This window comes from Ochotona princeps, chromosome 9 (genome assembly GCF_030435755.1).
Source record: "Ochotona princeps isolate mOchPri1 chromosome 9, mOchPri1.hap1, whole genome shotgun sequence".
Lineage (NCBI taxonomy): Eukaryota > Metazoa > Chordata > Mammalia > Lagomorpha > Ochotonidae > Ochotona > Ochotona princeps.
This window is the reverse complement of record NC_080840.1, coordinates 44,105,682-44,121,766: the sequence shown is the minus strand read 5'-3', so window position 1 is coordinate 44,121,766 and position 16,085 is coordinate 44,105,682. Positions and strand designations below refer to the sequence as shown.

At 41.4% G+C, this 16,085-nt stretch overlaps 1 protein-coding gene across 1 annotated transcript in view; it reads left to right on the top strand.

Annotated features, from left to right (window-relative positions):
• The window catches only part of LOC101529924 (short chain dehydrogenase/reductase family 16C member 5), a 34,371-nt gene extending 18,641 nt beyond the window's left edge, over window positions 1-15,730 (top strand). Inside the window, exon 7 of the mRNA XM_058668898.1 lies at window positions 15,580-15,730. Coding sequence (XP_058524881.1) covers window positions 15,580-15,730 — 151 coding nt within the window. The remainder of the gene's footprint in view (window positions 1-15,579) is intronic.
• Window positions 15,731-16,085: the final 355 nt, after the last annotated feature.

The following is a 16,085-nucleotide window of genomic DNA, read 5'->3' as shown; positions in this document are numbered from 1 at the left end:
CCCAAACTAAGAATTCCAAAATGTTTACAGATGGATTCAGCCCATAGAGCACGTGTTGCCTTTATAAAGTGCTTGCTAAGTACCTGACAATATGGTGACAACTTGACCTGAAACTGATCACAACTAAGGCATCTTAGTAAGGCTTAAAGAGACTTTGTGTTTTGTTTTGTTTTTGGTCTTGTTTTGTTTTGTTCTGTTTCGTTTTGTTCTGCTCTGCTTTTCATGGATAAACTGCTAAAACATGTTAGTCCTAAATTTCAAACCAAAGTTTGTAATCTGATTATACACCTTAATCCTTTATTTCTCTTAATATAAATGTAGGCTGAGTATTCTCTCTCTGAAATGCTTGAGATTTGAAGAATTTAGAATTTAGGACTTTTGTGTGATTTTGAACTATTTGCATATACATAATGAGATATGTCAGGAATGGAACCCAAATCTAATCATGCATGTATTTGTGTTTAATATACATCTAATACACATAATCTGAAGGTAATTTATGCAAAAGCTTTAGTACATATGGAATTTGTTTTCCTTTTATAGTTGACATATTATAGCTGTACACATGGGATACAAGGCAATATTTCAAAACATGTGCTCAATGCATAATGATCAGATCAGTGTTAGTTGCACATCCATCATCTCAAATGTTTTCTTTGTGTTGATAGCATGCACTTTACTAGCTATTTTGGATTATCTAATTAATAGTTGTCAACCACAGTTATCCTACTGTGCAACAGAACATGAGAAGTTATTCCTGCTTCCCAACTGCATCCCTCTACCCATTAACCATCCCCTCTCCATTGGCCAACACATCATTCCCCAGATTTTTTAGAGATTAGTAGTAACCACTATTCATTCTGTACCGTGAAACCAACTTTTTAACTTTCACATAGAAATGAGAACATGTAGTGTTTGTCTTTCTGTACCTTATTTCACTCGACATATGCCCTTTAGTTTCACCTGTGTGAAATAACAGGCTTTTGCTCTTTTTATGAATGAGTGATATACCAATGTGCTTATATACCACATTTTTCTCAATTTATTCATCAATGAACACCTTAACTTGATTCGTTGTCTCTTATTATCTTTGCACCTGCATTTTGACTACAACTCATTACATGAGGTGAAGTTTGAAATTTTTTGCTTGTTTTGTCATGTCAGTAATCAAAGCATTTCTAATTTGGAAACATTTCTGATTCAGGATTTTCAGATTAGGTTAGAAATTCTAAACTTGACCTTATAGAACAGGAAAGCACAGGCAGAGAATCACCAAGACAGAATTAATCTGTTGGTAAATGCAGTACTTTCTGGGCTATTTGCAACTTTTCAGTGTCTTTCCTGTCATTAGCTACCCTGTTTCCTGAGCTAGGTTGAAGTCCCTCATTGTCCCCTCCCTTTACACACATTCCTGCTTTCTTTTAACTCTCATCACACCATACGCACTGAACAGCATGTCTGCTCCCTGAGGACAAAATGTGGTTTTCCAGTTTTTGTTTTTCTGCTTCATGCCCTGGCCTAGACAGAATCAAACATAAAATAGACATGTGATACATAGAAACTCATATTAGCTAGCTTGAACTGAATGGAATAATACTGGTGGAAGCAGAACTGAGATGGGGAAACAACCTCTGACTTCAAGAATGCAAGCTGATGGTTCTCACTGTTGAATGTACATTGGAATTGCCTAGAGGACAAATCAAGCTACTGATCCTTAGAGACTGTGTTTTAACTGATTTAATTCTCTTTCTAGTTTTTGTTACTGTGTCTTAGTCTGGAAAGTAAAGATATCATGATCTTTCCACAAAATTCAGATGCTGTGCCATATGGATTGATTGTGGTGTGAACATTAGGGCTATTTAAACACCCAGGGGTGAATCTGAAAGGAAGGCCTGTAGACTAAAATGTTGGGAGCTCTCAGGTGCACCACAGCAGTCCTCTGTCCTCTCCTTCCATTAAATAACACACGCACGGCACAGATCATACCACAGACTTTGTGTAGTTTGCCTTTCATCTTTACCAGATAGTCTTTTTGACTTGTCTTAAAGGATCCTAATTTTATTCTCTGCTTTTCCCTAGAATAATCTCTACAAAAATGATGATAGCCCTTGGTGAGTACCTAGGAGCAGACACATTCATGGCTTCTTTCAAAGGGAGAGAGAAGGCAAATGAACTTCAGTCTGAACCTGAGAGAAAGCACCAATAGCTTAAGCTTGCAATGTGGTAACCAAATAAAAAATGTTCTAATGATAGCCTATTTGGAATTCCTCATCATGCTGAATGCACTCTGGTCTACCAAGAAAGCACTCTGAACATGCTCTGGTCTATTGCATTGTTAAGTTACTACTATTTTTCCTGATAAGATTCCATAAGCACTCCCCTCTGCCCCCCATTTCCTCTCCCTCTGTTGTCTCCTATATTATTACAATAGCATAGTCCTTCAGCAACAGTCACAAGTCCAGCATTCTACCATTTAGTGTATTATGGCAATGTAGGTATAGACAGTGTCTACAAGGATTACTGAAGCTTTCCAAAGGGGAAGCCTTATTCCCTAAATGCAATTTACACTAAGAATGCAAATTGCCTATCTGGTTTTCCCACCATTTTTTTGTTTGATAAATGAGGACATTACAGCCCTTCCAATGGGCTCTGAAAATAATAGGTGAATCATATAATATGAATTTACCCTAACTTAATTTTAGAACAGTGTATAATACTTTGGAAAAAGAGGCAAGTAGGAATCAATGTGTTGACCCAAGGAGCTAAGCTGCCACCTGTGACTTGTTCATGTCTTGGTTATTCTAGTTCCAATCCAGCACCCTAGTAATGTGCCTAACAAAATCTCAGAAGATGACCTAAATCCTTGGGCCCCTCCACCCACTTGGAAAGGAGACCAGGATAGTTTTACGTTCCTGGGTCCAGCTTGGCTTGGCTTAGCTGTAACCATTACAGCCATCTGAGAAGTGAGTTAACAAATGGACAATTTCTCTCTCTCTCTCTCTCTCTCTCTCTCTCTCTCTCTCTCTCTCTCTCTCTCTCTATCTCTCTGTCTCTCTCTCTCTCTCTAACTTTAACTGCATTTCAAATAAATTAATAAACTTAAAAAAAAGAGATGGGGCCAGTCTCACAGCAGATCAGGTTACACCTCCAGCTGAGCACCTGTTCTTCCAATCCCAGCTGTTCCACTTTTGACCCAGCTCCCTGCTAATGCACCTAGGAAGATGACCCAAGTTTTGGGGCCCTTGCACCCATATGGAAGACCCAGATGAGGCTCCTGGCTTCAGCCTAACCCAGCCCCAGCCATTGGGTTCTTTGGGGAGTGAACCAGTGGAGAGAACAAGTCTCACTTTCTATGACTCAGTCTTACAAATAAGTAAATACACTTTTCTAAAAATATATGCAATATATATCATGACCTTATAGATTGTCTTAAGTTTATAATTTTTCAGTGTCAAATTTAAAAATACACATCAATTTTACAGTCAAGAAAAATGTTTGCCTCACAAATGTTTGCCTTCATAAAGTGAAGGCTTGCTTGTGTTACCTAACATGTCCTGCTAAAGTTATATAATTGCATCAAGGCCCTTAGTGGGACTAAAACTGCTTATGGAATAAAATAAGTTTGAAACTTACCACTTTAATTTAATTTAATTTGTGTCTACATGAGTCAAATAATTCTTAGTCCCTTTATTTCACAGGGAAAACAATGTACACATTAAACTTTATACAGTATGGGACGAGAAAAAAAGTTATTTTCATAATTCATTCAGTGAGGCATTTGAATACATGACATAAACCACCTTTTTGACATTTATGCTCAGAAGAACAGGCACCCCACATGCCAACCACCAGAACATCTTCTAGGGTTGGATTGGTTCTGGAGCTTCAACAACCAAACATTAGTCTGGCTTTGCCCCTGTCAAATTCACCAGATGGTGGGTAATGGTAAAATCAAACCTGAATTCCAGGTAAATTGATCTGGGCTTTTTTCTTTGCTACCATGTGTTAGTCTAATAAGTAAGGCTACCAAAATATTTATTCATAAGTGTTTATTCTGTTAACTGAAGAATGGAATGCTCATTATAAAAGCTCCATTATTTTGGACATAGTATTCCTGCCTTTAATCAAAGACAGCAGTTTAACCTGAGACAGCAACACAAGAGGAAACATTTTGATCCACTAAAGAAATAAAACTTTCCAAACAAGCAATAATTGTAAGGAAATAAAACTTGGCTTTAACAGTTTTGTTTCTAAAATTCTGCCACCTCTCTTTCTCTTAAACTGAGTATTCAGGCACTGCCTTTTCCTTGATCCCTCTAGTGAACTAATGAAGTTTTGCCTAACTAGGCTGATATACAGTAGATGATGTTAGGGGTCATTTATCTCTAAATAAATAGGTCCATAATCCCACACTCGAGTGGACCAGATGATCTGTCAATTTTACTTCAATCAGCCACAAATGTTGCTTAAGATTATTAAAGTTGGCCTGGGGTAGGCATTTGGCTCAACAGTTAAAATGCTACTTGTGGTCCAGTCATCCCTGCCTACCACACACTTGGCCCTCATGCACTCCTAAACAGAACGACCCCCAGTAACCCTCACCAGGCCCACCCCCAGCCTCAGCCTCTGCACAAGCCAGTATGTGCAACAGACTGGTGCAGTCTGTCCCACATCCTATTCGGCTCTCATATACCTCAGTGGATGTTGGTGCCTAGCTCAGCCTGGCCAATTCTACTATCAAGCCCACACTCACACCAGTTGGTGGCATTGCCTGCCCAGCCAGGCCCACCCTCAGCGCTAGTTCCCATGCTCACCAGTGGGAGCTGTAGCCCATTAGAAAAGTGCCCACATCCATTGGTTTGCGTATGAGATGGGGGCTGGGGACAGAATTGACTCAGCAACTGCAACCACCCCTGTGTGTGTAGGCTGATGTGGGTGACAGACTGAGCTGGACCCTACACTGGCTGCCACACACAGGAGTCAGGTCTGGGGTCATCCCTGGTGAAGGTATCTTTGGGAACCCCCAACTGGCTCAATGGATTCAGAACTCCAACCATGGGAAAAATTACAGGATCTATGATCTGACTGTGACATGTATGTGTCAGAACTGGGTATTCTCAGTTGTTGAAGCTTGTGCAGTGAATTGCATGCCCAGATACACCTGTGAGACGTGACAACCAATTCATTGAGGTCTAGAGAGGACATCTAATACCATGGAGGGCAGAACAAATAGGACAGCTTGCCCATCCAAGATTTGACAGCAAGTACCTAGACAAGTGAAGACTCCAAGGTGGAGTGTGTCAACCAAAGGACCTTGGAAAGATTTCTTCAACCTTGGAGCAACAAAGTCAGCAGCATCTCAGAACTATCAAAACTACTTAAATAGTATCCTTGAACATGCTCCACATCAGGGATCCTATGGTGACATGGAGTGATCATTCCCCATCCTTGGGTGTTGATGCAGTTGGACTACTAGAAGAGGCCCTTTCTGCTTCTTGCCGCCACTTTCTCCAGGTACAGGAAGAAAAAAGGAGATGGAAAACAATTGTCTCATCCACTTCGTCCCATTCCTTGATTCTCCCCACCCTGAACAATAGCCCACATGGGCATACATCCTTTGTATACATCATCAAAAATAAAATAAAACTTTAATATTAAAAATTGCCACTTGTGTTGTTTGTACCAAAAATCAGAGTACTTGGGTTCAAGTTTCGGTTCTGCTTCTAATTCCTGCTTGCTGGTTATATGAACCTGGGAGGCAACTGGTGATGACCCAATTACTTGGATCTTTGTCACCTACATGGGAGACTCAGGGTGAGTTCCAGGGTTTCTGGCTTTGTCCCAACCAAGTCCCTATTATTTGGAAATTTGTGGCATTAACTAGTAGTTGGAACCTTGCTCTATCTATCTATCTATCTATCTATCTATCTATCTATCTATCTGCCATTCAAATAAATTAAGTTGGGCTTGTCTTATTTTTAATGGCACTGCCTAAGAAAAGTTTCTGATCATTTACAAATCATTTATTCATTACATACACACTGTATACTTACCATTTATAGCCCTAGAAATAAAGAAATTAATAAAATATGCACTAAATAAGGTAAAAAAAATTCTGATTGTTATTGGAGTTTAAGCTTGGTCAGGTTTTGCACATTTCTTGGTTTATTCTGTAGCTTCTGTCTTCCCAGCCATTAAGTTTGCATTATTTAGGAATGGTGCAGCCTGCTTTCCAGTTACTTTTTATTTCAAACTCCCTGAAATTTCAGAGTACAACAATGACCCTTATTATCTGTAAGGGATTGGTTCCATGATACTCCCAAAGACACACACACACACACACACACACAACACATACACCAAAGTCCATGGGTACCAAATCACATGTTCACCCTAGTGAACACAACAATGTGATGACAACTTGCGTCAAGCTGGAGTCCTTGGATCACACTTTGGAAACTTCATTTCTTTCTGTCAATCACTGCTCTCCAGAGGTAGCCAGCATCCTTTTGTTACATGGATTGATATTGCTGTTTCTGAACGTTAATTAAGTAGAATCATTGAGGATGCACTTGTATTTTGTTTTTGCAAATCAACCACAAACTGCTGGGAGCAGATATGAAGGACTGCTTGATTGGGAGTCACCAGAAGATTGAGGGTGATCGTGGGGAATGACCAGCTCATGGAGGCCTGAGTTCTAAGCAAGATGTACTCCATCCTTGTGGCCCCCAAAATGAGAGCTATTGTCTGACCTGCCTATTTGAATCTATATTTATTTTCAATAAAGATCTTTTTTAAAAAAGCTCAAAGAAAGGGGCAATTGGCCTAGCACTCATGAGTTAAGATGCATATGAGTGCATGGGTTTGATTCTGGGCTCCAGTTCCCAACACCAGTTCCCTATTAATGCACGTCATGAGAGACAGCAATGATGGCTCAGTAACTGGATCTTTGTTAATCATGTAGGAAGACCTGGATTGAGATTCTGGCTCCTAGATTTGGCCTGGCGTGGCCCCAGCTATTGTGGAAATTTGGGAAGCAAACCAGCAAAGAAAAGCTTATCTTCCTCTCTCTTCCACTATCTCAAGAAAACAGTTTTTAAATACTTCAAAGAAAATGTTTACAAGGGTGAACACAATGACTTCCATTTCTGCTTATGTGAATGGCTAGGTGTTCAGAAACAAAAGTCTTCAGAATAAAGCTAAAAATTGTTGGGAGATATATATATATATATATATATATATATATATATATATATATATATATATATATAAATACTTGGCAGAACTGATGGACAAGGGAGTAAGATCTGCACCCTAGATATTGAGGAATGAAAAGTCCTGAGAGTTAAGCCAGCCTTGTACTGGCACTTGTTGGGAAGCAGAGAGAGGACTAGATAGGCCCTTCCAGGTGCTCATATGACAGGGAGACTAGGCAAAAACTCAGCTGTCTCTTTTTTCTGCTGTAATTGTGGAATGCTGCAGGCTGGGAAGATGAAAAAGACATATTTATAAAGCAAAATCTGGGCCCTGAGCAGTGCAAGAGCTTGGTGTACACATCCAATGGGAGCATTCTTATCTGCATGCTACCATAGTACAGAGTATTATATTCTAAGAGCAACAGAGGGAGTGTGCTCAGATCTTTCTTATCCTGCTTATAAAGCCACTAATCCTACCTATCACAGGGCCCAATCTCATGACTTCATTGAACTCTAATTACATAGCAATAGCATCCCCATGATCATCAATTTGGAGAGTTATTTCCAATACATGAATTTAGGAATTGACACATTCAAATTATGACAGCCAATAAAACCAGACAGATGAGCTGTAAAACATCCACACAAAGCCAGAACTTCGAAGCAAGTTGCACTGTCAGAGCACTGACCTGGGAAGCAGGGGCTGGGTAGGGTCCTAGAAATAGCGGGTACACTCGCTCATCATCTGTAAGTATGAATGCAAAATTAAGATATGTGCATGCGGAAAATCCCTGGGAAATATCAACTCATGTATTTGTAATCACATATTTTAGGGGGTAAAAATTGATGCCATTTGCATCATTTCCCTTTTCCAATAAAGTTAGGCCAAACACCTGATTTAAAATGCTCCCTCAAGAATTTACAGGCATGTCAGAAATATTTTAAAACTGATTTAGACCAATGCACAAATATAGAAGGGTACAATTTATTAAAATCCAGACTGGATATTTTTAATGGATAGATTTTGTAGCATATGTATCACATCTTGATAAAACTTGGGAACTTGATCAAAGCTCTCTTAGTCCTATTCTGGTCAAATATCCACCAACAACCTTTTCTATAGCTAAGTGAGCAGCTAACATCCTTCATTAGTAGTAATTCCACTAATGAAAGAATCAAAAAGCAAATCATAGTAGAGATAGGCAAAGTGGAAAGATGAAACAACTGGCCAGGCTGTGAAATATTGGCTTTGAATTGTCTTCCAACATGATTTAAGCAACCTTGGCAAAACAATCTGGGTCAATAGTATGGCAATTCATTACCATACCACTCATGCCAGGATCATTCAAAACAGAGTTATTTCGAGGTGATAATGATCTTGGAGTAAGTGGAATGACCAGTAAAGAACAATACATCCTTTTATCTTCTGGAAGAGAGGGAGTGAAGAGATTTTGGTGTCCTGCCCAGCCACCCTGGGAATTGCAACACAAAGCAAATTCCAGTGGTGACATCCTAGTGCTGTCTGCTTCAATTCTTCGCTTTCCAAAACTCTTGCATATCTTTGGTGCCTGGTTACTTTCCCCAAAAACGTGGTGCCACAAATGTCCTTTAGCTCCTTTAAACTCAGATTAGTAAGTGGCAGTGTTCTTCCCACTCTTGCACATGAAGCAAACATACACACTCATTTTCTACTCCTGCTGTTGCAGCTTACGCAGCTTTTCTCTTGCTATAGAATAGCTCTACCTTGATACTAATCATGTTCCTCTTCCAGGATTTTACAATCTCCTCTGCCAAAATAATTCCACTTGGTAAAGCGACTGTATTTTCAATATAATTACATAAGAACGGCTACAGCTCACACCACCTGAACCCGGTGGTTGAACTTCTACCATTGTTTCCCAACTCCCTAGAGATAATGTGTTCTTAAAACATTGTCATAAACAGAAACAGAAGAACAGTAATCTTCCTTTGGGAGTAGGGAGAGGAGCTTTTTCTGGTCCTTACCTAGTTCCAACTTTGGATCCCCACCCTCTCTGGCAATGACCATCAGGGTCACTCCAGAGCCCCCCTTCCAAACACACACACACACACACACACACACACACACACACACAAATTAGAATAGATAGGAAGCCACTGTTCCTGCTAGGACAGGAGGTGAACTGAGTAGGGTTGGCTCAAGGACCCCCTGGCATGCGCAAAATCTGGCATTGGGAGGGATTCTGATAGAGGAGCCTGGGCAACTCCTCTGGCAGGACACAGTCCCTGCAGGTAAGCGCAAGAAGCATGATAGGAAACAGCCCAGAATAGGCCATGGAAAGTTTCCCACTGGCACACATTCGGCATGGGTCAGGGGCAGACCAGACTGAATCAGTTCATGTCATCCACTGGCAAATCCGAACACCAGAACAGAGTGTGGGTTGAGCCGGGTTTGGTTGCGACAAAACCAGTACACATTATGGAATGCCAGGGTGAGGTTGCCTGTACTGGATTTGACTGCAGCACCCAACCAGCACACGTGAGATCCAGGAAAGGAGGGACAGAGCTGGCAGGGGGATTAAGGGGCTGGTCCCCTCGCCAGACAGCTACTCCCACTGGAGAGCGTGGGCTGGGATGAGGACAGACCAGACTAAGCAAGGCTGCAATACCTGTGCGCTGCATGTGGACTAGATCAGGGAAAAGCCAGGCTGGGCTGATTATTCCTGTGAGTGCAAGCATAAATTAGAGCGGGTGAGGGATGTTTGGGCTTGGCCGCAGCATCAGCTGGCAGAAGCTGGCACTGGGAACTAATTCTGTCAAGTCACATCACAGAACCACCTAAAGAGTGCATAAACCGGGACTGAGAGAGACCTGGGAGGGAAAAAGTGGGTTCCCCCTTCCTGGGTCACTAGTCCCACGGGAGGGCATGAAAACTAGGACGGGGGCTGGGGTGGCTAGACAGAGAGGCACTCAACAACATCCGCGAGGGCTGGATGGTTGAGTTGGTTAGATGGAACTAAGCTTTAATACCCATTGACAAGTACAAGAGCCAAATGGGATGGGGGACAGACTGGTCTACCGCTATACATACTGGCAAACCAGGGTAGGGGGTGGGCCTGATGGGGGTTATTGTGGGTCGCCCTGACTAGGCTGCAGCTCCCACTGGTTGATGTAAGGGCCGAGTATGTGCTGGGCAGAACCAGACTGGACTGCAACACCCATTGGTTCCAGTGCAACTAGGGACTGAAAACAGAACCAACCCAGCAATTGCAACCACCAGCTGATTGGGGTAATGGACTGTTCCGGGCCCTGTACTTGCTAGAACATACAAGAACCTGGTCTGGGAATAGCTCAAGGTTTCTTTGGAGATCTCCCCAATCGAACTGCTGGACTCAGAACTCTAACCAAGAAAAGACAGAAGACAGAATAGGTCAATCATTCATCTCAGCTATATGTTGGCAGCGAATATGGGGCAAATGGAGACTTTATGATGGACCATATCAATCAGTGGACGACCTCATTGAGCGAAACTGGCAGCGATTCATAACTGGAGAACTATTAAAACCACTTGAGCAAATATCTCAGAGCATGCCCCACATCTGGGACTTGGGGTGGGCGGGAAACTGGGTGGGGCATCTCCCTCAATATCCCCCTTTACCTCAGATACATGATGGAAACAATATGGACATAATAGTATTACCCACTTCCCTATACCCCCTGAACCTTTTTTTTTCAACTGCAATTAACTATGTAAAGATTGTCAACAACAATACAATAAAATTAAAAAAAAAAACAGATGCAAAAAAAAAAAAATAGATAGGCAGAGAACAACAAAGTAAGCTTAGAACCAGAGAGGAAATGGTCAGTATGGACTCACACATACCTTACTAGGTAGGACACAAATATTAATTACTCCTCACTAAGGTATTAAAAAGTTCTCTGCACACCCCTCTTAACACTGTTCTGCACCTCAATTGTTGATATATGCCTTGCTAGAGTTATAAGCCAGTGTATACTATCCTAAAATCTGCCAAGTTCAGCAAAATTATGCTTCAATGCTATAAACTGCTAAATACTAAAATGAAAATAGACACGAGACAGCTGAATAGTGCCCTTTAGCCACTTTAAGGTGTATAGCAGCCTGTTGTATATAAACTAAAATCGAAATGTCAATGAAGTAGTCACAGGATGTGGTTAAAAACTTGCATTTTTAATATATTGATTACTCAATACCATGTCAATTAATTCCATAATGTTGTAAATTGTCGTTGATGTTATGTTGGGGCTTTAAATTGATCGGGATGATATTCTGCCAGCTCTGCCTTCAGACCAGAAATGGTTTCCCCAAGAAACTGTTGAATTTATCTGGACAATAAGATGTTGGATTCTATGCTTGGTATATGCTTGCAATGAAAGAATCTCAATTGAATTTGAAATGTAATACAGCAACAAAGTGGAGGAATCCACCATGAGGGGAGGGTCTGGGGAGGGGTGGGGGGAATCCCAGAGCCTATGAAACTGTGACACATATTGCAATGTAATTAATAAAAAAAAATAATTTTCAAATTTAAAAAAGTCATAAACAAAAATTCATGCTTTAATTATTTTTGTTGGTTTTAACGTCACAAAATAATGCATGACATGTAAAAGTCAAAAAATACAGAAACATCGAAACATAGGGAGACCCCTTCATGCCCTGACCCTCCGGAGGCAACCAGTATAAACACTTTGATGTCCTATGCATTTGCATGTGTATGGCACGTGCTCACCTATCACACCCATGGATGTGTGCACACATACATTCATAAATAGAACCTCAACGAAATAATGCTGTGCTTCCTTTTCACTTACCATGTCCTGGAGATCATTCCCTGCCAACAAATCGAGTTTTAACTCCATTCTTTTTCTCAGCTTCCTACAATTTTACTATATGACTATACCACAGTTCATGAAATAGACATGCATTTAAGCAGTTTCTGAGTTTTTGCTGTTAGAAGCAAGCTTCAACAAAACTTTTTTTCTGCACAAGTGTCAATATTTCTACCCAGGTTCCTAGATGTGAAATAATTGTCAAAATGCATGATAGCTATCACCTGATTGCTATCCATAGAAGACATCAACTTACACTCCATGACTTAAGAGAATTCTTCAGAAAGAGAAAGGAGGAAAGATTGGGTTGGTACAATACCTATGTACCAGCCCAACAAAGCCTGGATTCTCATTTCATTTAATATGTGGAGACAGATGGATGAAAAGATCAGACTATTCGTTTTCAATTTGTTTTTCTTTGAAAGCCAGTGAAATTTCACATCTTTTCTGATATTTTTTGGTTTTTTTTAATCTGTAAATTTTGCGCTTCATCCAAGTCCCATTTTCTGAGTCCTATTCACATTGATTTTTAGAAACACTAAACATTATGACTAATTACTAGTGGATAATTCTTCATGCAAAAAAATTCTTCCCAGCCTATAACTTACCATTTTAGTGTGCTTAAAATATTTTCTTATTATCCAAAGGCTCACATTTTTATAATCAAATTGATAGTTTATGCTTTCTGAGTAATTTTTCCTTGTCTAGTCCCAACTTACAAACCACATTTCCTATATTTTATCTCAACACATCACTGACTTGTTTTCTAAATGAACACTCAAGATTCTCTCTGGATGTCCCACTTCCCACTTGCACACTCTGTGTTATTTACCGACCTGGACACTCTGTGGGAAAGAGTGACCCATTTCCGTAGCATCTTCCTCAGCTGTGTCTCCAAAAGGTATTTTTTACTCTGGTGACTGGAAACAGGATCCATCCACTCATCGCTAGTCAGTACTCCCTGGTAGTCCCTTTTGTCAGTGTCACGATTTCAGTAGCAGTTTTTGTTCCATGGGAATTTTGGAAGAGGATGGAGTACAAATGCTTAATTTTATTCTGCCATCAGGTATGGGAATGCCCAGGTACATTTTGTCCTCAATGACATTTTTCTTATGAAATTAAAAACATATATAACATAAAACCTGGAAAACAAAAAATAGAAACAAGAGAAAACTACGTCAACCCAACCTCCACTATTCCATAATTTTTAAAAATAAGTTCAGATATTGGTGAATATATTTTCAGCATTTTCAATATACTTAAATCAATTTTTCATAGAAAACTTGGGCCAGAGCTTATACTTACTTTGTTACTATGTTTTTATAATTCATAGCAGGTGAGTAATGTTTTTCATGCCCTTGATTAACAAAAGTTTATAAAAGTGACTCCAGACTACTCTACTTGTACAAACCTCTTAGAAGTTAATTATATATCTTGTTTCACTATTATGCCTTACCTCCTAAAGAGGTGATGCATTCATAGGATTCACGGGAGTAAAAATTGCTTTCTCTTCCTTAGCTTGTGATGACCCAGTTTGTCTTTCTGAAGGCAGCAAACCATACCTGATTCTTTGGAGAAGCTAAAATCCTGTGGGTGGAATTGGGCCAGAAAGCACCTCTCTCACTCCTTGTTCCCAGAATTACATCTAGGAAGATGTTTCATTTTCTTATTTCAATATGTGTCCATTTCAAAGACTTTAGTATGTATGTCTTTGACGCTAAAGCCTAAGAAACCAAGATGTGGTTATCTCATTTTTTCATGTATTTATTTAGCCACTGTAAATTTTTTTATCTTTAACTGTCCATTCCTAGCCTTCATTCAAAACGAATTTACTTTAAAATTCTTTCTAGGACAGGAATTGTAGAATAGCTAATTAAACCATTGCCTGCAATGCCAGCATCCCATATGGGCACAGATTCAAGTCCTGACTGCTTCACTTCTGATCCAGCTTTCTGCTAGTGTGCCTGGAAAAGCAGTGGGAGATGGTCCAACACCTACAAACACGTAGGAAACCCGGCAGAGGCTCCTAGCTCCCAGCCTCTGATTTGTCCAGGTCTAGCCATTGTGACCACTTGAAGAGTATACAGATGAGCTCTCTCTCTGCCCTTCTTTCCCTGTAACTCTGCCTTTCAAATAAATCAGAAAATTCGAAAATAAAAAACTGTTTTAAAGTCCTTTAGTTTTGGGGTTTATGGATCCTCTGCCTTCCTGCACACCAAATTGAAGATGGGCATCTCCATACATCAGGGGTCGCTAGAGACTTCACCTTCATCCACAATGCATCTGACTCTGTCTACACCCCATATTTAGTATTGGTGAAATTTCTAGCAACACTCAACATTGCTTTCTTGAGGCTCACCCTGCACTTCCAATCAGAAAGAAGAGTAACAACTCAGAGCTATGCTCAAGAGGCACACAGCTGATGAAAGTGGAGTCTTCCAAGGCCCAGCCACGTGAACTCTTGCAGACAGATTAGATGATGTGTGGGGCCCTCATCTAACATGCCTGGCTGTGTTCTCACTTTCAGGTGTTGTGAGCCACCAGTCTCAGCCCAGGTCATCTCCACCAGTGTGGAAGGCCCTTCCAACTCAACTACCCCTTTTCATTCAGGCTGGTTAGGTTTCCTCTTTAGGGACTCCCGGCAGCACCTGAGCTGTGTGCATCACCCACCCTGTGCAGTTCATGAATGATTCTCCCAGTGCCTCTTAGGAGCTCCGCAGAGCCTAGCACAGTCAGTGCCCCTGGGTGACCATGGCAGACCAGAAACCAGTGCACACACACCTGCCTCACCCACCCTCCCAGAGGCCAGTTACTCAAATGCTCCCACAGGGCAGAGAGCCCCTTCAACACAGCCCTCAGCTGTGCCCATTCTTTCTGGCATGTACTGCATACCTACTTGTTCTCTCACACAAAGAACAAATGTCCGCATCCCCTAAATGCATCCCAGAGGTAGACAGATGGAATTCCAAATCTGAGTTTGTCTTGATTTCCCATTCTCCCTTCAGCACCCTGTGGTTCTTTGTCACTCCTACTCTTTATGCCATCCATCAAACTCCACCCTCTAGTGTAAGTATTCCCAAGGGGACCGCTGCTTACATGAGATCATTTGCTAATTTTATTCGTGGATACTTATCTTTGTCCTTTCTTTCTTGCTAGCTCTCTCATTGCTATGTCTTCAGAATCTTGGTGTGCAGTGCTGTTCAACAAATATAGGTTAGGGGCCCGGCGCAGTGGCCTAGCGGCTAAAGTCCTTTCCTTGAATGCCCCGGGATCCCATATGGACACCGGTTCTAATCCTGGTAGCTCCACTTCCCATCCAGCTCCCTGCTTGTGACGTGAGAAGGCAGTCGAGGACGGCCCAATGCATTGGGATACTGTCCTCTCTGTCTCTCCTCCTCTCTCTGTATATCTGACTTTGTAATAAAAATAAATAAATCTTTAAATATATATAGGTTAGGTTGCAGCATAACTGTTGACTTTTCCTCTTTTTAATTGCTCAACTTCATCTCAGAACATATTTCGTTCTCACCCTTAGTCTGGCCACCCGCCAGCGCCCTCACCACTCCTGCCAGCAACCACCCACCGCCTCCCAGGTGGATACTAAGACCACACCCACGCCCACAAACCTTACCTCCGCCCTCCCGGAAGGAAAACTGTTGACTCTGGATCCCAAGAGGAGACATTAGATGTAGCTGGAGAGGTTGGGCCCTATGCTGCTGCGACCACTCTCCCTTCCTGGGCCCCGCACCTGTCTCCTGTTTCCTTCCACTACCCTGCCCTAACACTTAGATCCCCCCAATCTCTGGGCTGTATTCAGCAAAAACCTGGGAAATGACACTTGAATTCCTTCTGCCCCAGACATTCTGACTTCATAATGCACTCTTGGCATCGGAAATGTTAAACTTAGAAGTCCCGCTGTGCTAGTCTCCAGGATTGAATTTCCAGTTTCTAAATCTCTGGGCTAGGGCAAGAAGGAACGCAGAGCACGCCCACGTGGCGAGGGCTGAGCGCTGGCGCCCCACCTCCGGCGCACAAGGTCCC